This window comes from Macrobrachium nipponense, chromosome 7, assembly GCF_015104395.2.
Source record: "Macrobrachium nipponense isolate FS-2020 chromosome 7, ASM1510439v2, whole genome shotgun sequence".
Lineage (NCBI taxonomy): Eukaryota > Metazoa > Arthropoda > Malacostraca > Decapoda > Palaemonidae > Macrobrachium > Macrobrachium nipponense.
The window spans coordinates 98,004,781-98,029,023 of record NC_061109.1 but is presented as its reverse complement, the minus strand read 5'-3'; the positions used below and the strand labels follow the sequence as shown (position 1 = coordinate 98,029,023).

General features: G+C 41.6%; 2 protein-coding genes across 2 annotated transcripts in view; both read left to right on the top strand.

The window, feature by feature from the left end:
- The window catches only part of LOC135216993 (transmembrane protease serine 9-like), a 36,462-nt gene extending 28,503 nt beyond the window's left edge, over positions 1-7,959 (top strand). Inside the window, exons 12-18 of the mRNA XM_064252548.1 lie at positions 118-222; positions 2,236-2,404; positions 3,387-3,477; positions 4,189-4,372; positions 5,505-5,644; positions 6,270-6,393; positions 7,623-7,959. Of these exons, the coding sequence (XP_064108618.1) occupies positions 118-222; positions 2,236-2,404; positions 3,387-3,477; positions 4,189-4,372; positions 5,505-5,644; positions 6,270-6,393; positions 7,623-7,681 (872 nt within the window). The 3' untranslated portion in view covers positions 7,682-7,959. The remainder of the gene's footprint in view (positions 1-117; positions 223-2,235; positions 2,405-3,386; positions 3,478-4,188; positions 4,373-5,504; positions 5,645-6,269; positions 6,394-7,622) is intronic.
- A 4,262-nt stretch (positions 7,960-12,221) lies between these two features.
- The window catches only part of LOC135217267 (N-alpha-acetyltransferase 40-like), a 48,401-nt gene continuing 36,379 nt past the window's right edge, over positions 12,222-24,243 (top strand). Inside the window, exon 1 of the mRNA XM_064253008.1 lies at positions 12,222-12,376. Within this exon, the coding sequence (XP_064109078.1) occupies positions 12,371-12,376 (6 nt within the window). The 5' untranslated portion in view covers positions 12,222-12,370. The remainder of the gene's footprint in view (positions 12,377-24,243) is intronic.

The window sequence follows — 24,243 nt, the reverse complement described above, 5'->3', positions numbered from 1 at the left end:
CTCTCTCTCTCTCTCTCTCTCTCTCTCTCTCTCTCTCTCTCTCTCTCTCTCTCTCTCTCTCTCTCTCTCTCTCATGAATTTACCAGATCTTAGACTCTTCTAATCTTGCTTCAACAGGTTACCTTGGTTGGATTGTAAGCAAAGTGGAGAAAGATGCCTGTGACTACCTCGAGCATTTGCCCTCCCCTGAACGACCTTCTGTGACATCGAATCACACATGCGGTAAGTTTAGCAAGGAAATGGAAAAACATGTTTGATGCGTATTCGGTTTCGACATAGTTTTCCAATAGCAACAACATACTTAGGAGAGCGTTTTACAAGATAAATCCACAAAACGAGATGGATGTTTGGACCAGATGAGCAGCAAACACTCGTGCAATCGTGTTCCAGTTTAAAGACATCGATATTATAATTTTGCAACTGGTAATAATTTGATGCAATATGGATGCTGAATTTCCACGGTTAGGCATCACAAAAGGTAAACATCTGAATATGACTAGCTATGGACTAATAAAATAAATATGTAGGAACTTCCATTGCACACAGATAGATACCTACAAAATATAGGGCTAAATAGGTATGAATTTCCGAGTACAACAACAAAATGTAATGTACAAAACCCAAAACTTATCTAAACATGCAGTCATCTTAAAAGATTACATATTTGAATTTCACGCAAAGAATTCAAAACACTGATGTACAATCAGCTATAAACATAATGCTCATTAGATAAACCGAGCATCCAATAACTATTTCCATAAAAGCTGAAGTGATACCAAGACAAAAACAGAAAACAAACCGGCTGCAAAAATACTTGAATTTTCCACCTTTTTCTAATACGATGATCATAAAACTGGCACCCTAGGATGCACAGACAGTGAGTGCCCTGTGGTGCCGCAAGATTGTCATGAATTTTGCCTTGGCTAGATCATCTCAATGAACATGTGTAAAAAAAGATGCAGAGGTCTCCATATAGTTATTGTCAGTGTGTCTACTCTGATATATTAACATAAATATATACACACACATACACACACACACACACACACACACACACACATATATATATATATATATATATATATATATATATATATATATATATATATATATATATATATCAGGCGATATGGTGGGATGGCGAAGAACGGGTGCCACTGTTATGATTATATTAGTTAGGTTGCCATAACTAAAAAAGATTGAGAACCACTTTTCTAAAGAATAGATATGATAAACACAAAACGAATTGCGAAGTATATCTGCATGAATGGCTGCTGAAGGAAATACTAGGATGACTCGTACTCCCAGTCTCTAAATTGCATGTTTGGGGTACAAGAGTGATCAAACCGGTTTCCAACAGAAGGGATATAGGCATGAAACCTTGAGAGTGAACCATTCCTGTCATAAGCTGTACCAAGATTAGTTTAGGCCACCAAAGCAACAACCATTTCACCACCTCTGCCCAGCTAATGAAGGAGAAAGACTGTTACGTCACACTGTTGTGATTCTTAGAATACTGTTATTGACACTGGGTAGAGTCCTTATGGAAGAGGCGAGGGATGAAGTCACCAAAAGGACCCAGTGATCCAAAGACACAAGAGATGAAGATGCTTTGAGTGTTTAGAGAGGTTCGAGGTAAAGAGCGGTCAAAAATGATAGGTGCAAGTCATGACGATTAGGAACAAGTGGTGAGCGTTCAATATAATCTGTTCCCTCTTGACAGCAAGAGGGAAGTCTACCGACTCATTTTATATCACGTCGGTCAGTGTGGGTAGAACAGAACTCGTCTGTCTATCTGGAACATATTGAGATCCCTTAGGTTCAGAACCACAGCTTCTGCGTAAGAAGATAGAAAAAAATCCTTAAGAAGAAGTAGAGTCGTAGGAGAAGGAAACTGTAGATTTAGGATCGTTGCAAAATTTCAAACGTTGGAAGACTACGCTTTTGCCAAATGTTTCTACTTACAGAAAATTCAATGTCCCATGGTCTGCCTATAAGGCTTTGATGCTATAGTAACCACAGAACCCGTATGTATGTACGTATGTATGTGTGATCTCTTCCTTCTCCTGGTTCTGTGGTTACTATAGCATCAACGCCCTATATAGCCTCATGAAAAAAAAGCTATTCATTTTATATATATTTTAAAAGTATACTGAATATCATGATATCTTTGCTTCTGCAAGACTAGAATGCACATAATGTCAGTTAACACTTCGCTCCTATCTTCTTCCGCAGCCTGCGGTCGAAGGAACAACCCTCTGCGCATCATAGGCGGCCATCCCACGAAAGTGCACGAGTTCCCGTGGCAGGTAGCCATTGTGGACTACTTTGGAATCAAACCTTTTTGCGGGGCCGTCGTCATCAGCTCTTCGTGGGTCCTCACAGCTGCACATTGCGCCCATGAGTAATGGCAGAGCTGTTCGTTCGATGTGTTGCATTGCAACTTTACAATAACTGCGGCATGAAGATGACCGTGAGACGAGAAAAAAAAAACGATTTGGACAAACGTTGTCGGATTTTTTGCTATAATTCTGATCACATGCATGAAATCGACCGAAGACGAAGGGCTGCTAAGAAATGAATTTAGTTTTGCATAGGGGAGAACCAATGCGGGACACAGACACCGGCACAGTATTGTCTTGAAGTTTAGAAACATTGTCAGATTTTAAACCATGCAACTACAATATAAGCACTACAAAAATAAATACTTGGACGATAGCATCAAGTAGGACAGTAGCGTAGACGTCAACAAAGATGGAATGAAATTAAGTAATGCCGTCAATGCAAATCATCGTAATTAAAAAAAAAATTAAAGATGAAGTTGGCTCAGTCATGCCAACTCTATCTTTTTCGGGCGAATAGAACTCCAACCGAAAACTAAGTTATTTTCCTCTTATGTAAACTGGTACCTGCTACGCATCTATAATTTTTGTTACAGATAAAGACGTATTCTCGAGTTTCCAATTCATTGACTTATTCTCAAGCCATCGACCACTGAGTGTGAAATGTTCCTGAGCTACTTATTCCTAGACGAAAAAAAATATGATTTTTCTCATTGACTATCTTGCAGCTTATCTTCATTTGACCATTTGGATCAGTACAAAGTCCGAATTATAAATCCGATTGGATATCCTGCTCTCTGTTTGTTGATAAGAATGATCTTGCTTCTGCTTGATCATTTCATGCATGCCTCCTGTACCAATGACCTTTATTTCATCGTTCCATCAATAAGCCGTGGATGCATTCTCAGGTTATTCCCCCAACAAATTTCTTCCGCATTGGACTCCCTCCCTTAATTGTCTTGTGATCCTTCCCTCTTCCATCTTTCATTATCTTTCCTTTTGTTGAGTCAATGTCCTCATAATGACCATCTCCCTCTTTCCCAGAATGCACCACGGAGATCAACTACTGATAGGAGAACACAACTGGAGACAGGCATCGGAGACTCTCCTTACCATTAGAGTCGGCATCGCCGAGGTAATGAATATTTGTGCCCCACAGTATTGCCATGGCATACATTAATGGTTATGTACGTATTCATTCCGTCCTGTTTCGTGCTTTGCAATTCTGGGGAAACTATCATTAGACTTCATATAGAGATACATCTTGGTAAGAGCATTTCAGCAATGGCAGATTTGATGACTAATTTCCATGTGACCTCTGATATACAACTTCATACGCTGACGTATCTTTGCTCAGACATATTAATATGCCAATTTTATAACCTGAGCCTTAGATTCTTATTTTCAATTTATGTCTTATCTTGAAGGCCGTTAAGATAGCTTTCGTGTAACTGCTACGTAGACAGATACAACTTGGTGAGAGCGCTTCAGAATGTCAAAAGTCAGTGGCCTTACTTAGCCTTGAGGAATACCTCATCTTAAAATTTTACGAACGTGAACAAAATATCAATTATGAATTAGGAATTGTAAATATTCCTCAGTACTTTTTTACTCCACTAATGTATATACCTCATACAAAAGCAAATCCACTACTACCATTTGATAATATTCCTTTCCAAAATATGCATGGAAACACGATAAGTATACTATTTCAGGAAGGGACGTAAAGACAGCTATGATACAATCACTATTCTACAATAAACATATAATTGTCCTCTGTATAATCCTTAAGTTTTTCATGTCATGAAATGATAAAGAAAATACTCGTCACTTTGCTCCTCAACAGATTATCCCGCACCCGAACTACAACAAACCGCCGCTGGACAACGACTTGGCTCTTCTCAGGCTGGAAGAACCACTCGATTTCTCCTTGTACCACAATGCCATCGCCCCGGCGTGCCTACCTCCTCCCGGCCGCTCTTTCGAAGGCGAAATTGCCATAGTCTCAGGATGGGGTCTCAGTAAATTTGGTAGGTAACATTTGCAGCTGAACTGAATAGAAACCCTTGTGAACAGGAATGTAAAAGGTAGCATTTGCAGCTGAACAGAATAGAAACCCTTGTGAACAGGAATGTAAAAGGTAGCATTTGCAGCTGAACAGAATAGAAACCCTTGTGAACAGGAATGTAAAAGGTAGCATTTGCAGGTGAACAGAATAGAAACCTTTGTGAACAGGAATGTAAAATCTAACATTTGCAGCTGAACAGAATAGAAACCCTTGAGAACAGGAATGTAAAAGGTAACATTTACAGCTGAACAGAATAGAAACCTTTGTGAACAGGAATGTAAAAGGTAACATTTCAGCTGAACAGAATAGAAACCCTTGTGAACAGGAACGTAAATTAATCTGATGCGCTTTACTATTTTTCAGGCAGTTAGATAAAAGTCTCAAATGCTTGTTGAAGTATTCCGTGTCAATCTGAAATATTTTGATGCTGCATTATCTTTTTCTTTTGCTCACTTTAAAGAATATGCATATATCTTCCTCTAGTATGAATGGCCGAATAACAAATATCTGTCGTTTTTTCTCTGCACATAATTTTCATTCTTTAATCGACGAAATGGCTCATTATGAAAGATAACCACAAGAACACTTGTATATATCGTGATTAGTCGTTCTTGAAAACTGACCCTTAAAAAAACTGATTTGCTGCGGTGTTCAGCTCTTCTAGATATAGTTTTTCAGACAAAACCATCAAAAGTGTACATATCATGGTAAGGGTATACAATTTTTGCATGGCCTGCTCTCTTATAATCTGTGGCCATCGATCATGATGTTAGAATAACACAAAGCAATAAATCAAAATGAAGTTTACTGCAGGTACTTAGGGAAACTGTACTTATGTACAAAATAAAAATTGCCATATGTAGCAAAGTGCTGTGGTCTGAGCGAAATTAAATCTCACTCGACCTCATTGCACTTCCCAAAGATGACAAAAGTAAGGAGAAAGTTGTTCTACATTTAATAGGCAATACTTCCTTTTTTCAGGAACTTATTCGCAAGCTCCATCACTGTAGAATAATAGCCTCGGTGCCTTTATTTCGCCGACTCGTTGCGCAATGCATGTTGAATCTTTCCCTTACGCGTCATTGCCTTTGCAGGAGGGATGCAGTCCTCGGTACTGAGGGCGGTAGAAATTCCAATCATGAGTAGGAAGTCTTGCGTAAGCAGTTACGGGTCCTACTTCACGGAGAATATGATTTGCGCTGGATATCCACAAGGTAGAAAAGACGCGTGCCAGGTAAGTAGAAAAGATAGTGTGGATAATTATGAAAGAAACAAAGTTAAAATACAGATGTGGTTTTTTTTTTTTTTTTTTTTTTTTTTTTTTTTTTTTGCTAGTGATGCAGTCATTTCTACCCGAATATTTTACCTGGTACATAAAGGGGTTTTTAGTTCGAATTTTTCTTAATTAAATTTGGTAGTTTCTTACAATCCAAGTTTGATTGATTAGCAACATGGGTCCTTTCGATCTAATGATTTGAATGTTGCAGCTTTTTTTTAGATGATGTAAAAGTAGTGAGAAACTATTGAGTAAGAAAAAAACCAACAAAGAGCTTATTACTTTACTTATATTGTATCATCAAGAATTTATTTCTTGTTGATTTGATTCACTGGAATATTTAATTTTTTATCATATCTACATCATTGACGGCTTAGATCATAACAACAGTCTTCGTAGTGCCATCATACTTTCTGGTTACGAAGGCAAAACAACGACACTTTTCTCGCAAAGATTCCGAGAAAAAGTAATTGCGTTACACATTAGGCCAGTATGAAGGTATAATAGTAGTAAAATAGCGTTTTTTTTTATATATATAATGTTTGAAGAACACAATGATTTCCCAAGTTAATGTTATCTGCAGGGTGACTCCGGAGGACCTCTTGTTGTCAACAACGGAACTGGAAATTACGTTCTCACTGGAATTGTCTCGTGGGGATACAAATGTGCATACCCAGGCTACCCAGGCGTTTACGCAAAAGTGAACAGTAAGTCTGCCCTTGTGAGGAAAGTTTCTCTTCGTATGTCACGACAAATTCCACCTCTTAATTCTCTATCATGACAAGAGGTTTTCTTCTTTTTTGCCAGCTACGATCAGGTACGCAATCCCTTTTTTGAAAGGATTGTTACCTCCTTTTCAAGTAAGAATATATGTTATCTGAATGCACAATGGGGTGATAATTTATGGCCTTTACAATATGTCCAGAACGGGGGAATTTTACCTCTGTATTATGTTTGGATTTTGACAACAGTGCAAAAATAAAAATAATAATGATAATAATCTCGCAAATAATGTGGTGCTACAAAGAGCAGATTTTTTCAAAACTCATCATCATTAATCGATCAATGCCGCAATGACGTTTATCATAAGAACCATACTTTAACTAAAGATCAGTGTCTGGACGGTAGAATTAGTACAAATACTGTGTTTAACCTGAAAGAATATAAACTCCATAAAAAAATACAAGCATGACAAATCTGACTTAGTAGCTTTTTGCAGTTATCTAGGTGTCTATCTCTCACGTTGCTCTTATTAAAAATAAGATATATAATATAATATATATATCTATATATATATATATATATATATATATATGTGTGTGTGTGTGTGTGTGTGTACGTATATATATATATATATATATATATATATATATAGTATATATATATATATATATATATATATATATATATATATATATATATATATATAGATATATATATATATATAGTAGTATATATATATATATATATATATAGAGAGAGAGAGAGAGAGAGAGAGAGAGAGAGAGAGAGAGATAGAGAGAGAGAGAGAGAGGAGAGAGAGAGAGAGAGAGAGTGACCTTTTGACCTAAGGTCCTCTACTAGCAGAAAAGTAAAGAACCACACACACACACACACACACACACATATATATATATATATATATATTATATATATATATATATCTATATATATTGAAATATATATATATAGAAAACAGAGAGAGAGCAGAGAGAGAAGAGAGATGAGAGAGAGAGAGAGCTACGTACAGATACGCATTATATATATATATATATATATATATATATATACTTATATATATATATATATACATATGTGTGTTTCTGTGTGTACATATATAAAAGGTATTCTACACAAATTGAAGACGATAATATACAAGAAATAGACTACTGCTGCGACAGCTCTCCTGATGGACCGTTTTTTTATTTTTTTTCAGATTATCTTCCTTGGATCCACAGCTACATAGCAGGAACGGACACGTGCGAGAATAATTAGCTATCAGTACAATAGGCATGGAATGTTCAAAGTCGAGTATGAATGGCTTTGCATTCAAGTTGACTAAGCTATTCATTCTGAGTTACGACAACGAAACAGGGCCCAGAGTTTATGAGAACATTCTTAAAAGTATTTACCTCATCTCGGCTCTTTGATTTCATCTCATTAGTCTTTGCTTTGATCTTTGCTCTCACCTCTCGAGAGAGTTCAGATATTTGCAGCGAAAGGATTCCTTCTTTTCATGCTTTACAAAATGAATAAAAATGTTAATAACTCTATTCAATGGTTGATTACCATACTTACGTTCTCACAGAAATAAAGCACTTATTTCGTCTAGGTTATAATCTTATGAGTAAGAGGATTAAGCAAAAATCTCTTTCATGCGTAGAGTTCGAATGTATTTAAAATATCTAACACTTTTTCGTTTAGTATTTTTTTCTTATAGATTATACCTAGAAGTATGTGGATTTGTTTTTCCTAAGAAAGAGAACTACATGAAGCACTTCGTTAGATAATTCGTTCTCTCTGGTCCCGTTCCTTGAAAACGTTGTCTGTCTCTCATCGGCTATATATTTATCCGCCGTAGAATTCAAGTCGCTCAACAACAAACAGTTCTTAATAATTTCATTGCTTGGTAATAATTTTTACGGGCTGCTCTGTGAGCAAGAGCCCGTGCTGACACAAGGTCAGCTAAATCAAAAACAACAACAATGGTAATAGCAACACAAAATATAAAATACTTCCAAAGTTCTCACGAGCCAAATTCGGTACAAAATCCCAATTATTGTGTGAACTCTACCTCAAATATGTTTTGGAGAACCATATAGAATACTTCAGTACGCAATAGATACGGGTTTTAGTTTATACTGCAGGTGTAAAAGGTTTGTTCAAAGAAGAATGGCTGTAGTGAATATAGATTTACAGGCTTATAATGCCAGTCTTGAGGTTCAGGTGCTCGCTCCTTTACGATACCCTTATTATGATTAATTTACCCTTAAGGGCGGCGTTTGAAGGCGTGGAATTCACTTCGTAAGCATTATCTAATTAAGCACGGAAACGAACGAAGATGAAATGAAATGTGCCATCAACTTAAATATTATTGCTGTTTTTAAACTTAGCTAAGGTTCACCCTTAGGATTTATGTTCAACAACCTCGCAAGATGTCTCTTTTCTTCAACGAAAGCCGTATTGAATGAGCCCGCGATCCTACGAAAGCTTTAGAGCGCGTACAGCGCTTGGAAGGAATTTGTTGGAAAATCAGTGAAAATAATAAAGAAGGAAAAAAAGCGAAGAAAGTGCATGCCTCCGTAAACTTAAGAACCCTGTGAGCACGTTTATAACTATCGGAAATAGAATAAGAGACGTAATCTCCAGAGAGATTTTGATTGCTAAAGGCAAATTCGTTTGCCGAAATCTACGATAATGGCGCGTAGGGTTTCGATTCCTTGATCCTGGAACATCCAATCAAACCCGAGTAATCTTAACTCAAAAGAGCCAGTCTCCCAAAAAGCTAAACTTTTATCTTGCCTCAAACTGTAATCACTCGTTGCCACTCACGAGGTCCACCTGGGATAAAACTATCTTTAAGGTCTAGACTCTAGAGTTTAGACATTACTTCCTTCGTAATTCTCCTGAAAACAAATACACCAACCAACTGAACCAGAAACATTATTTCCTGGGCAGAGGAAATCTTAGATAGCAATGTCAGTACTACTACCCTTTTGCACCTTTATGCTAAAAAGATGATCTCGAAGTGAAGATCATGACCATGAGATTTCAGATATATGTATAAAAAAAAACTGCAGAAAACAAACTTGATGATCGATTGTTACTAGTTGGATAGTAACGTGGCAGTATCTCCAAACTTTATGATGTGAATTTCTTAACGCTTAAATAAATATCCAGCAAATTTATTCCTTTACATAATTACAAGATTTGCCATGAACAAAAAAATAAAAACGATCTGAGACTGGACTTTCCAGGCTTCCGTCTGCCATTTCTGAGTTCCAGTAGACCTCGGTATCAAATAATGTTATAATTCATTGCCTTCCTTTAGCAGCCTTGCAAGCATCACCACCAGGAAACTCCCAGCGTTATTGTTTTTTTTACTCTTCTTGTATTTCTTGTATTCGCAAACCCGTTATTGCTCGTAAATAATGTCATGCTCGGGATATGACTTTCATTAAGAACCATATTTTGAATTACATTTTCTAATCTGACATTTGTAAATCATTGTTGCAGGGTCTTGGTCGAGTTAGCCTTATCACCAGAATCAAATATAACTTCAGTGCTCGAGGCCAAATACAGTAAACACCCTGATTTACTACATATTTTCTAGCCCCTTTGCTAGGTCCCGTTCTCTGAGAACATATTCTTGATTCTTCGCGGTCCTCTAAATTCTTCGTTGCTATTAAAAACAGCTCGAGTAGTTTTAAATTAGAAAATAGAACGAACAAAACAAAACCTAGTAAACTTTCTTCACAAATGGGAAGTTGTAATTTTGCGAGTAAAACCAATTAAAATCAAAGATTAACCGTGTAAATAACCATAATAATGCATCGTAGATATGGGGCATGAAGATGTAAACATTATACCATCTCCGTTCTTACAACACTTTCGACGAAAGGGGAAAGCGCGAGTTATAAAACAACTAACTATTCAGCTGTATTTAGGCCTAATAAGTAACACACTCCTCAAAATCCGAATTCCCATTTTACAGCGGAATATTTCTGTTGAATTTTCACCCTCTCGTTAGGCATTTCGTGTGCATCTATCCAGCTTTTTAAAAATGAAGCCCAAAAGACCAAATAATTTTTGTTATATCGTTAATCATAGGATCCATCGTACACGTAGACTTGCTGGTAGATATAGGTACATGGCTGATCATTCGAAAAGTTCCTACTTCATAGCTGGTTTTATGACTTAATTCACAACTCCTCTCTCTCTCTCTCTCTCTCTCTCTCTCTCACGGCTCTCTCTCTCTCTCTCTCTCTCTCTCTCTCTCTCTCTCATTTATTTGTTGCAAATAAAAATTAAAAATGCTATCGTTTGTCGAATACTATAAAATACTGATATTTAGAAAACAGAGAGAAAACGGCTGTTTTGCCATGTCTGAATTTTTTCTCATATAAGCCTTAAAATACGAAGGAAAATTAAGATTTTATATGCAGGCAGGATATATCGTCGACCCTGTAGTACCAAAATACTACTAGTTTGAAATCAAAACCGGATAGCAAAACATACAAGTGCACGCCCTGACTAGCATAGTTAAGCACCATTGCCTAGTAGTACTTGTATGGGTAACCGCCAAAAACTAACAGACGACTTCGACACAGGTATAATGGACGTTGATTATGCAAGTCATGAGGCTTGCAACCTTATCCTGATATTTAAGGCCTTGTAACAGAAGAGTAGAACGTTCTGGGGTATATGTAAACACACACACACACACACACACACACACACACACACACACACACACATATATATATATATATATATATATATATATATATATATATATAGAGAGAGAGAGAGAGAGAGAGAGAGAGAGAGAGAGAGAGAGAGAGAGAGAGTGGTATACTTTTCTTATTTCTCTTAACAACCTAGCACACAGTGCTTGGCTGTATGCAATAAATTGGTTTATCGCTCTAACATACATATAGAGTCATTTTTGAAATGTTCTTTTCTTTAATAAAAAATAAATCTCAAGATAAATGTCTACAAAAACTTCACAGAAATTCTCGACAATAAATCCTCATGACCACGTTTACCAATAGCTAGAATCTTGGTAAGTCCCCATGAGCTTTGCGAATATTGCGGTTGTTTTCATTGCATACAAAATAAAACCGTTTCTTACGATAACATCTAGGGAACCGTTGTAATACTAGCCAATCAAGTATACTGTGCGTGATTTTAGAAGCAGGGCAAGATCTTGTTTATGAAACACCATTACCAGAGACCATAACGACACCAACATGGAAGAATAATAAATCTTGAATGGTTTTGATTTGCTGTTATATTCCTCGATGGAGATAAATCCTAATCGAAAGAGTAATACACGTATTTCACATCAATGCAAAACTGAGATACAATTAACATATAGCCAAACATATAAATATTTTCGTTGTGAATCAATGGAACTAGATTGAGCTTAATACGATTTATTAACCAAATAAATTAGCATAAGTCTTCTTTTGTTTTTACTGGGCTTCATATCTCCTTTCAGTTGAAAAAGATATTTAATTCTAATTCCCCTGACTGAGCCATAACTGAATTCGTTTTGTATTCAGACAGATTGGGTCTCATGCGCTAATACTTTGATTTGGGTTGGTGTTATATCAGTTGAATTAGTTTTGCTTCACATTATAATCTCACATTAGGAGGTGGTCTCTATTTGGTACTATATTTTAGTGCTCTACACTTAAATTTTCAGTTATTAACAGCAATATGTCGCCATAGATCATGTATTAAATTGGCCGTTTCAATTAATCTTTAAAAAACGGAGAAAACCGAAGCTATGACCTTATACAAACCCCTAGAAGAAGAAGAAGTGTTCAGTCTCTCGGTGTGCTTCTTAGTTCTGTTTACGAAAGTCGATTTCGCGCCAAGTTTTATTGACAGGTGTCGCAGGCCTTCAGAAAAGCTGTTGTTGTGCTGTAGTTATTCTCTCTGAATAGAGCTGCTAAAATGACTGTAAGTCCCCCTGTTATTTGCCCTAATTTAGCTCTGTTCACAGCGTCAAATAACTTATAACGGTGCTGCCTTGTTGTGAATTTGTTTTGGACAGTCTCCGCGATAGCTACCGTAAACCCACCTTAGGCTTATTTTCAGCCTTCTGTACAGTAATGCATAGGCCTACTCTCCTTTCCTCAGTAGTTAGGCATTATCTAAGCATAGATCCTGAATTGGGTCTGCCGCTTAGATGCACTTGATCAAGATTTTACATGTAAACAGGTTTACCAGTTTACTTGCATCTAGGCTACCTAGGTACTTGGTAGTAGGTAGTGCATTACACCCAGTGCCGTAATTTATAAGGGTATCGTGAATCACTAATCGTAAAGAATAACGACACTTGTCCTTGTACCAAGAGCCAAAAACTCCATTATGCAGAAATGGATACGAACACGGTATAAAGCTCCACCTACCCTCTCCCCACCCCCCCCCCCCCCTCCACCGCCATCCCTTTTCTTCTTCGTCCTCCGCCTTCCTTTCTCTCTCTCTCTCTCTCTCTCTCTCTCCTATCTCTCTCTCTCTCTGTTTGCCATTCGGTATGTGTTGACCCTCCAAACTGGGTATAAGACTACACACTAAACGTTGAAATTGGTGAAATTAGGCTACCTATGTATTGGAAGTATATATACATAAATATTAAAGCAATTATATCATTATTGCATTACTATGACAACTAGAATTCATGGAAACAGTTTATAATATGGAACGGCGTATGTGTGAAGCCTCCACTATGTGGCAACGATGATTTTGCCATTCTTAGCATGCAAACATTAAAGGTTACATTTATTTCTGGCATACGAATTATTTTAAAGAATTCAAATACCAATAAAAAGACTGAAATCAAATGAAAAAAGTGCTAGCAAAAACAAAAAAGCAAAAAAAAAAAAAAAAAACGTAGTCGTTCCTCTGCACTTTTCCGTATTCGTTCCTCTATGGTTTTTGGCAGCCAGATGTACGAAAACGTTAGAAACATTTGATTTTATCTACTTTAGAAATATCTGTAATTTTTCGGGGTAATTTGGTTGCAAAAAAGGGATAATATACATGAATTAATCAAAATTTTAAATAAATAAATTTAAACTAAATAACGAGTAAAGTAAACAGTTTAGGGAATAAAACTTTGCAGTTTTGTCGTCTGTCGTCGTCTGCTGTTCGAAATTGTGTTTATGGCGCGCGCGCTTAGAAACCAGGAACAGCAACGGGTTTAAAGTGCAATGTGGAGTGAACTGAGACCAAAATGTGTATAATAACAATCAAATAAGCACTGTGGAGTTTCAGTTGTGATGGCAGTAAGGATAAAAACCGCCGATTACAAGGTAAGAATGAATTCAGTTCCAACATAACCCCGGGAATAACAAGTTTCATACTTTCACTAATATAGGCAACAAAATGTTGTTTTATTGTGCTGATTACAACTGCAATCTTGAGTAAGATCAATAAACGTTACATACATACGCTAACATTGTTCAAATGAGTGCTGGGAAGGCTGGGGAAAGATGGTGGCCGTCACTGATGAGAACCGTCCATGCAAAACGTAGCCGCCATATTGGATTTCAAAACTGCCTTGAAAACATATTTTACGAAGAGCTCACATGCTTATTTTAGTTCGTATGGGGCTTTCATATATCACAATATGTTGACGAAACTTCAGTCTTTTAAATGGTATGCTTAGAGTTGCAATTGTATTCATGTTTCACCAATTAAATATCGAGTGAATAAGACCCGTCTACCGTGATGAGGGTTGGCCTGTCGTGATGTTCTACCCTAGTATTAGGCTAGGTACCACCTTGATTTTAGTAAGGCACAGGATATTGGTACGGCAGCCATATCCCGATAGATATTGGTACAGCAGTGAATTGTGCATGTGTCAATTTCAGACATACTGCCGTACAAATACTAACATAGGGTAAACAACCACATGGACTGGCTCAACACACCGATGGTCACGGCATGCCACCCTCCGAAAAAGTACTTAAAACGCGTCTTGACACCAGAGATGGGCATCAATCACGACTTGTTGGTGAGACACGGAGCTAAAGACCTCTATTCTCTTTTCGAAGTAAGTAGCTCTTTTCTCCAAAGTTAGAAATTAAGTCCAAATTTAAAGCTTTATACAGAGGGTAGTGAAAAGGGTGCCCAACGTACTTGTGCAAATCTCACCAAAACGCTTTTGAAATTTTTACTTACGTTTAAATATTTTAGAAAATTGATGCCATCTCGATGTTTGCGGGGTCGCTTGTGTCAACAAACTTCCCATTTCCTGTGATAAATCCGCACACCATTTGTACCCATAGACACTGGGGCACTTTCATCACAACAATCGGAACACGTCCCTAACCACAACATTTTTAAGGAAACTACTGTTTTGGTAGAAGACGACGACAAAGCATACACTAGATAATTATTTAAATAAATATAGTAAAACATCAATATTTTACATATTTATGATGATTAATTTGAAAATATTTGTTATTGAAAAAGTAACTCGATTCCGACTCAAATTTAAGTAATTATTTTTCGGAATTAGAACGTTCTTTTAAGTCCTGTATTATGACGTCACGACATCTTGACTTTCGTACCTATTGTAGATGAATTGCTATACTCAACTTTCTTTCAGAACAGTTTACGTTATTCATGCAGATTGTTATCAGCTATTCATGTAATTGTTATAATCATAATGCGCATATATATCTTTATTATTTACCTTTTGCATATATGAAGATGTTTTACTGCTGGATTACCGCCGTAGTGTGACGCAATCACTTTCGGTCTCAGGGCCTCTTGTCTGTTTTCGCACCATAAGAAATTAATGGGGCCGAATTTGCAATGACCAAAAAGTCGTTAAAGGAGGAAAGTTAGCATTGAGGGGCATATGTTTTGATTGAGAAAAATACAAATTTATACAATAGCTAGCTTGTAAAAAATACTTGATTACAAAAAACTTGATTGACAACGTAAGCAGCATACTACTATGGGTTTTCAGAGACAGTGCAAGCACGTTTTTTGGCAATATTTCTGTAACGAACACTCTTACCAGAACGAGATTTTGCTATAGTGCATTACACCCAGTGCCATAATTTATAAGGGTATCATGAATCACTAATCGTAAAGAATAACGACACTGTCTTGTACCAAGAGACAAAAACTCCATTATCCAGAAATGGATACGAACACGCGTAAAAAGCTCCACCTACCCTCTCCTCCCCCTCCACCACCACCCCTGTCCTTCTTCCTTCCTTCACCTTCTTTCCCCTTCCTTTCTCTCTCTCTCTCTCTCTCTCTCTCTCTCTCTCTCTCTCTCTCTCTCTCTCTCTTTGTTGCCAATTGGTATGTTCACCCTCCAAACTTGGTATAAGACTTACACAAAACGTGGAAATTGGTGAAATTAGCCTTTGTATTGAAATTATATATACATAAATATTAAAGCAATTTTATCATTATTGCATTACTATGACAACTAGAATTCATGGAAACAGTTTATAATAATGCATCGGCATTTGTGTGAAGCTCCACTAATGTGGCAACGATGATTTTCCCATTCTTAGCATGCAAACAGTAAAGGTTACATGCATTTCTGGCATACAGTTATTAAAAAAAATCAAAATACTAATATAGACTTAAATCAATTAAAAGTGCTAGCAAAAAAAAAAAAAAAAAAAACAATCCACTTATCCATCATCTGTTCCGCTATGGTTTTCGGCAGCCAGATGTACAACAAGGTTAGAAACATTGGATTGTATCTACTTTAGAAATATCTAATTTTTCGGGGTAATTTGGGTACAAAAAACAGGTAATAGACATGAATTAAATAAACAATTTGAAATAACAAAGTGAAATTGAACTAAATAATGAGTAACATAAACAATTAAGGGAATAAAACTTTGCAGCAGCGTCGTCTGCTGCTCGTAACTGTGTTTGTGGAGTGAGCGCTTAGGAACCAGGAACAGCAACGTGGTTCAAGTGCAATGTGGAGTGAATTAAGACCAAAATGTGTATAATAACAATCAAATAAGCACTGTGGAGTTTCAGTTGTGATGGCAGTAAGGAGAAAACCACTGATTACAAGGTAAAAATGAATTCAGTTCAAACCATGACCCCGGGAATAACAAGTTTCATACTTTCACTAATATAGGCAACAAAATGTTGTTTTATTGTGCTGATTACAACTGCAATCTTGAGTAAGATCAATAAACGTTACATATATACGCTAACATTGTTCAAATGAGTGCTGGGAAGGCTGGGAAAGATGGTGTCCATCCGTGACTAGACCCGTCCAGCCACACGATCGTCATGTTGGATTTCAAAACTACCTTGAAAACATATTTTACAAAGAGCGTCACATGCTTATTTTAGTTCGTATGGGGCTTTCATATATCACTTATGTTGACGAAAACTTCAATCTTTGAATGGTATGCTTAGAGTTGTAATTGTATTCTTGTTTCACCAATTAAATATTGAGTGAATAAGACCCGGCCAGCGTGATGATGATGGATTGTCTGTGATTGTTTACCCTAGTTTGGTGGGGGTACGGCAGATTCAGTCAGTGGTGCCGTATTGCGCTCTTGACTTGCTGTAGGTACGGCAGTTAACTGTATCCGTTTACCAGTTTGCTAATCGTATTGCATTATGTGACCAGAGTTCGGCTTTTAGGCGGGACAGTCCCGCTTTTTTAACATCTGCCGCCCTTTTTTTTAGTTGGCAAAAATGTACCCCGCCCCCTTCCCGCCTTTTTGTTTTGCTTTTGTGAATTTTGTCCCGCTTGTTTGTGCTACAAAAAAACTATCCAATTTTAATGTAAAATTAAAAACTATCCCAATTTTAATGGAACAGTGCTGAAATTGTATTAATAAACATTACCTTAATATAATTTATCTAGCCCTAAATCCCCAAAAACCGCACCAAAATTTACCACATTGGCAACCCTGTTACCTCCTATTCTGTCCGCCAGTTGGCAACACTGTTGTTGACATATACGAAAACCTTCCCTCAAATCAGATGTTAACGAGCGCCCGTGTTGTTTACATCACGGCCGCTCTTTATAAATTTCCTTAAACATTTTTGTGCCTTTAAAGCTTTCATTATTTGTTAAATGAGACTTTATATGAATTACCACTCACGCATTACATCACGAAATAGTGAATTAACTTTGATTTCTGTTGTGGTTCTTATCTTAAATTACGAACTTTTGCGCGACCCGGAACGGACTACTGACTGTCCAATTCTACAATGGATTACCAAGAAATTACGATGCTTCCTTCTGCCAGCAACATCAGGAACTGCCCGGTTTGTGGGACAAGGATGAGTAGCAGGGAGTATGAACCCCATGACATTTGTAGCTCTTGTCGTGGACAGGTTTGTGACTTGACTTCTCGTTGTGACGTATGTAAGCCCTGGTCTGACGAGGATATGACTGCTTATATGAAACGCCAAACAATCTTGCAGCGTAAAAGATCGGTTAAGGAGAAAAAGAAATCGATTGCTAGAACTGTATCTAACGAATTCTTTGACTTGGGCGCTCATGGTTCTGGCTCTTCGGTTTCGGTAATTGATGCTTTGCCCCCTGTACAACCGGTAATTAGTGAAGTTATTTCTGATTTAGATTCAAAGATTTTGGCAATGGAAACTACCTGGAAACAGAATTTTAAGAAATTACAGCTTAGTCTAGATAGAGATATTTCAGCTAAGTTTAACAATCTGTCAGAGAATTTTCAAGAAGCCTTCACTAGAATGTCTAACACTCTTTTAGATTCATTTTCAGCTCCTCGTCAGGTACCTGTCGACAGCACCATGGGTAACGGTGCGACAGATACCCCGGCTTGTGAACCCCGTCGTGGCGAAGGCCTAGGGGGGATCCGGTCCGGGCAGGTGCCTAATGAATCTTTACCCAACGTGTCCCCTGTTAGTCCCGTAACGAGCCAAAGGGCGCTTATTTAGGAGAAGGGGGGAGGGATATTAGTGTCAGACCTAAGATAGCTAGTCGTCAGGATTTTACTTCAGAGGAAGTTTCTAAGTTAGGATCTGACGATGATGATGATGATGACGCGGATTCGTGTGATATTGATGTTTCTCGAATGGATGTCATGATGTAGAATTCAAGAAAACTTTTTGATTAATTTTGAGTTTTATTGTAGTGTCTTACCGAACAATTATAGAGCCGTGATTTCCACCCGGTAGCGGCAGGATACTACAAATTCAAATTTAGCGCGTCGGCGTCGCCAACACTGGTGGTGGTGACGTCATCTCCCTCCACTCGCGGGAGAACCAGGTACAACTGCCCAGGTGAATCCAATTCTTTTCCTGCCGGCGTCCGGTGAACATCGGTGGTCGGTGCGGTTGGATGACTTTGCTTCGCTTTTTTTCTTGTGGATTTGATCTTCGGAATTGGTGAAGTACTCTTTTTTGGCGTTGTTATTATTTTGCTTTTTATTTAGGCGTTGCCATGTCAGGATTCTAGTCCGTCGGGAGTTAGGTTTTTGCATCTCAGGATGTAAAACTAGATTATCCAAGTTAGAGTATGATTCTCACACTAAATGTGTTAAGTGTAGGGGACAGGTTTGTTCAGCAGATCGAACATGTAACGAGTGTAGTGATTGGACTGATTCTCAATGGAAGTTTTTTAGTTCATACTCGGAGAAATTAGCTAAAGACAGAATTAGAAAAGCAGCGCTTAGGGAAAGTAGACTTAGCTCTGCTTCGTCTTGCGATGCATCTTTGTTCCTTCTGTTTCTCCTCAAATTGTTATGTCTCCTTTAACTACACCTCCTATTCCTCCTACTAATCCCACTTCTCCGGCTTCCCGTGTAGTATTCTTCCGACACCATTGCCAGTCTGGAATCGAGGTTAGATCAGAAATTTTTCGGTACTAGCGAATACGGTTTTGCAACTTGGTAATTCAGTTAAGCCGTTTTTGGAGAAAAGCGGCTTCAGGTAAGAGTGTAGTTGAGGGTGCGTCTGTCTGTCCTGACACGTACCTCCAGACAAAGGTCACTGTCCAGCTCCCCGCACCGGGGAGAAGACATACCGGAAGTCCAAGGGATTCGATCGGGATTTGCCCACAGACAGGCGCCTCTCTTGTTGAGCCTGTTGCGCCTCAACAGGGCTCGGTTAAGCGTTGGAAAGGTGTTGCACGTCAGACGCCTTTCGAATGATTCAAGCGATTCGTCTCCGGTCGCGCGGCGCTCTTGGCGAGATTCGCCGTTTCGCGTCCCTTAAAGAGGCGTTCAGGCGCCGATTCTTCGCCTCCTCCAGTCAAGCGGTATAAGGAGCCTGAGAGTATAGGGTTGCACCGCGGCCGTTAGCGGCTCGTTCGTCTGCCTCAATCTGTGCCTTTTTCGGCTCCATCTACTAGTAGAGATTGTGGTTTTAGCGCTGTAGCTAGCAGTTCTAAGGGTTTTTCTTTAGGCGCTTTTTTCGTCTGTTACGCCTGATGCGCCTGTTTCGCCTCGAATTTCGGCGGCTCTGAGCGAGGCGCAAGTAGTTTTTTTTTTTTCCGCCTCCTGCTGAACATTAGGCTCTTCCAAACCTACGTTAACTGTTTTTGATTCGTCTCTGGCGCCTTTGCGCAAGCAGTTTAGAGATGTTAACCACTGGATGAATGAGTCCCAAGGGTGGTTCGAAACCTTCAGTTGTTCCGATACGTAATACAAACCATCGGTCCTTTAACAATAGGAAGTAGCTAGCGGCAGCTGGAACGGTCGTAAGCTTCGAACAAGGGAGACGGTAGTTAACTGCTTGTCCGATCGTCGCGCGCCGCGCGACTGGGAGGTAAACAAATCACTTTTGCTTTCGGCCGTGTGTGGGAAGGACGTGTTCGCCATCGCTCTGCCCGCTTGTCGTTTGCTTCATCTTTGAGTATTTGTTTTCTCTTTCTGTATATCAGGAGTGATTGTAAGTACTTTTTTCTCTATTCAATTGATTTGCAATGAGTGAATTAGAGGAGATTGAGATTTCACCGCGCCCTCCAGTCGCCCGTAGAGTGTGTCCCGGGCTGGAGGGACGTAAATGTGGGGGGTTCAGGTCTTTTTGTTGATGGTGGACCCCCACGAGGTTTGTTCTCGTTGTCGAGGGCGAGAGTGCTCCCGCAACGAGCCATGTATGGTTGTATGAATTGGTCCGAGGCGCAGTGGGTGCTGTACGAGGGCAGGAAGAGACTTAGCCGGCCAAGAAGTCATCGGAAAGTCCAGTGACTCCTTTGTGACGGACACTTTCGTCCCCTTTCCTGCCTCCACCCGGCCAGCCCCCACGGTTTGCGCCTTCCCCTGCGGGGGGGGTAGCGGAGTCCTTTTCCTCTCTCGATCCGTCGAGTGTGGAGGAGGGCGCCCGCTACCCGGACGTACAGCTGTATTCGGGGTCTTCTGTCCGCTCTGGGGGGGGTATTTCGCCCCCCAGGCGCGGGGAAGCCCCTCCTATTAACCCGACTGTTGCTTCCGCAGGTGTGCCAGCAGCGAAGGACGACTTGGGACAGGTGTGGGAGTCGCTGGGACTGCAGGGAGTGCCCAGCATCCAGGGGTTGCTACAGCGGTTGGCGGGGTCGGCCGTGGTCACTCATGGTGCGGTGACCACCACGACGACCACATTAACTACCCCTGCGTATGAGATGCCACCACATCTTGTATATAACGCCTCATAATAATGCGGTGACACCCACGGTGGCAGTACAAAAACCAATTGCCACCGTTCCAAAGAGGACGATGCCACCACCACCTGGATTTTTTCCTTTGCCGACCCCGGACTTCCGCTGCCCCAAGAGTACCCCCCTGGACCTGCCGCCAGTGCCACGGATGACGGTGACTGTCGACAGGACGCCATGGCTCTCCCGTAGTACCTGCCGTGGCCTGCCGTACCTGTGGCCGCTCCAGCGACTCTTTCCATTTCAGGTACACATTACTTTTCAGATGTTCCTGCTGTTCCTGCTGTTCCCGGACCTGTTCCTGCCGTTCCCGCTGCTGGTGTTGCTGTAACAGTCTCAGGTCCTTCCGGACAGGTGCAGTCGGGCCCTGTTGCTTCGGCAACTGCCCCGGCTCCCTCCTGGATGAAGACCTGACGTCTGTCCTGCGGAGCCTGGCGAAGAAGAAGAGGAAGAGGAAGAGGTGTCGTCATCGTCTTCATCGTCTTCTTCGTCGTCTGCTTCTCGTTCGCGAGAAGCACCGAGTGGACGCTCTTCTAAAGAGGACCGTCCAGCCAAAGTTTCGACGACCGAGCTCGCTCGCCGTCAAGACAGCGGCACGGAGCAGAAGACTGGGGAGAGTCGTGCACACGACTCTCGCCAGGCCAGTGGACGCTCTCGCAGCGACCAACCGGCTGCTCGGGCTGACGTGACGGTCACTGACCGGCCACGGGTTGAGGCGAGGAAGGAGCCCCACGGCCGCCGGTACAGCCACGGCTGGTACCAGCGGTTTGACGCGCCGAGAGGACGCTGGCCGGTCTCGACGCGAAAGGGAGCCTAGCAGGTCACCCGTCCGCCGCTCCCGATGGGACCGGGCGGAGACGGTGACCAGCGGCAGCTCGCCTGAGCTAGAGAGCGGTCTCGACGTTCTCAGCCGAGGCCAATCGCCCCAGGCGAGCGGCGACGCTAGGCCTACTGCTAGACCGTCACCGCGGGTTGACGATCCGGCAGCAGCCCTCTACGCACGCTGGTCCTGCCAGCGAGCGTGGGGGGAGCGTCAGGTCTGCCTCTCCTATACCTTCAACCTCCTCGGGCTATACCGGGAGGAGCGAGGTACCAAGGAGCGATCACGAGAGGTGCGCCGCTCGTGACCCGGCTATGACGCCGTACGGCTCAGGCACGGTCTTAGGACCGACCAGGACGTACGCGCAAGTAGTTGGAGGCGACCGTCAGGGGTTTCGTCCGCTGTTCCTCCTTCTGAAGGAGGAGTATCGAGGGATATGCTCTTGTTGGAGGGACTGGACGGTCCTACTCCACAAGACGCTGTGACGCGCGAGATACAGAGGAACTTCGCGGAAGTCATTAAGCTGATGCGTCTGCATAATGGCCTCGCGGAAGGATCGCCGCTACCACCATCGGAGCCCACGTCCCGGCTCGAGTCATTTTGGGGTCCCAAGAGGGAGCCCAAAATGATGATGGGTTGCCACGATCAGAGCTTGCGGACTCAGTCCTGGATCAGGTTGGAGAATCTCGTCTCAGGACGGGAGGACTCGCTAAAATACCGGACGGGTCCCTCTAAGCCTGCTTCCTCCTCCTCTAACAAGGCGTCCAAGAGGCGTTTTCTTAACGTGCCATCAGAAGACCCGATACTGCCGAAACCTGGTTACCCGGAGTTAGCGAGGCTGACTCCAGGTGTGCCCTGCAGCAGCTCCTGTCGGAGAACCTATGGTTCTCGCAGCAGGAGGCACTTGCCCTGGAATCTACCGCTATGGCAGCATTCCAGGCAGTTTCCTGGTTGGATTTGTGGTCCCTCACAATATCCAAGGTAGCGGCCGGCTCCGGGAGTTTCTGCTCTCGAAGACACGCTTCTTTTGGAGACTGTGCCAGTCTGGAGGAAAGAGCAATCTCTTACCTCGCCCATCAGACTGCTAACCTGTGGGCCAACTTGGTTCTTCGGCGTAGGGACGCAGTCCTTACCCGAGTGACCAAGGGGGCTGGGCGTGAGGCGGCACTAGCGGGCTAAGAAATGGACCTCTTAGGAGTTTTCAACCCCAGCTCTCTTTCCTGGAGAGATGGTGGAACCGCTGCGGTGGAACGGCGGTCGCACTGACGAGAGTGACCGCTTAGTCCACCAGGCAGTCTCGAAGGTTTCTGGGCAACCTCGAGTAACTGCGGCCAAACCAAAGAGCTTGGCTAGCGCTTCCACGGCGGCGAAGACGGTTGTTGCACCGTCCAAGCGTGTGAAGACTCCAGTTGTTTCGACTTCTGCGAGAGGAGGCCGCAACCAGCCCTCCTCCCAGCCCTCCTTTCCCCGAGGAGGTTGTTGGGAAGAAGTCGAAACGAGGAGGGAAACGCTAGGGACGGCGTTCCCCCTCACCTGCTGCCGGAAGTGGGGGGTGCCTGGCGAGCCATTGGGCGACTTGGCAGCGCTACGGCGCGAGAACTGGATAGTAGACGTCCTTCGGGAGGGATATCTACTACCCTTCGAGTCTCGGCCCCCCCTCATCTCCAAACCGGTCCATCTACAGACCTATGTCCGGGGATCAGCAAAGGACAACGCTCTTCGACAGGAGATCAAGACCATGCTGGCGAAACGAGCTGTAGGAAATCGTGGAGGACCAGTCACCAGGCTTTTACAGCCGCCTCTTCCTAGTGGAGAAGGCATCGGGGGGGCTGGCGCCTGGTGATAGACCTCTCTCCCCTGAACCGCTTCGTTCGCACGACGCGGTTCACGATGGAGTCGGCACGCTCAGTGCTCGACTCGATCAGGGGGAACGATTCATGCTTTCGGTGGACCTGAAGGACGCGTATTTTCAAATACCCATCCCATCAGTCCTCCAGAAAGTACCTCCGCTTCATCTTCGACGGGACGGTGTACCAATTCAGGGCACTTTGTTTCGGTCTCTCAACCGCCCCACAGGTGTTCACGCGAGTGTTTCACTCTGGTGTCGCTTGGGCCCATTCGAACGGGATACGTCTTCTGAGGTATCTCGACGATTGGCTGGTCCTGGCGAGCTCCCGCTCGCAGTTGCTACAGGACAGAGATCGACTCCTCAAGTTTTTGTCGCGATCTGGGGATCGTGATAAACTACGAGAAGTCCGATCTCGAACCCAAGCAGAAGATGAAGTACCTGGGTATGCTGATAGATACGGTAGCAGGGCAAGTCTTTCCCGCAGACTTGCGTATCAGCAAATTCAGGGAGGCAGCCGGCCGGTTCCTGTC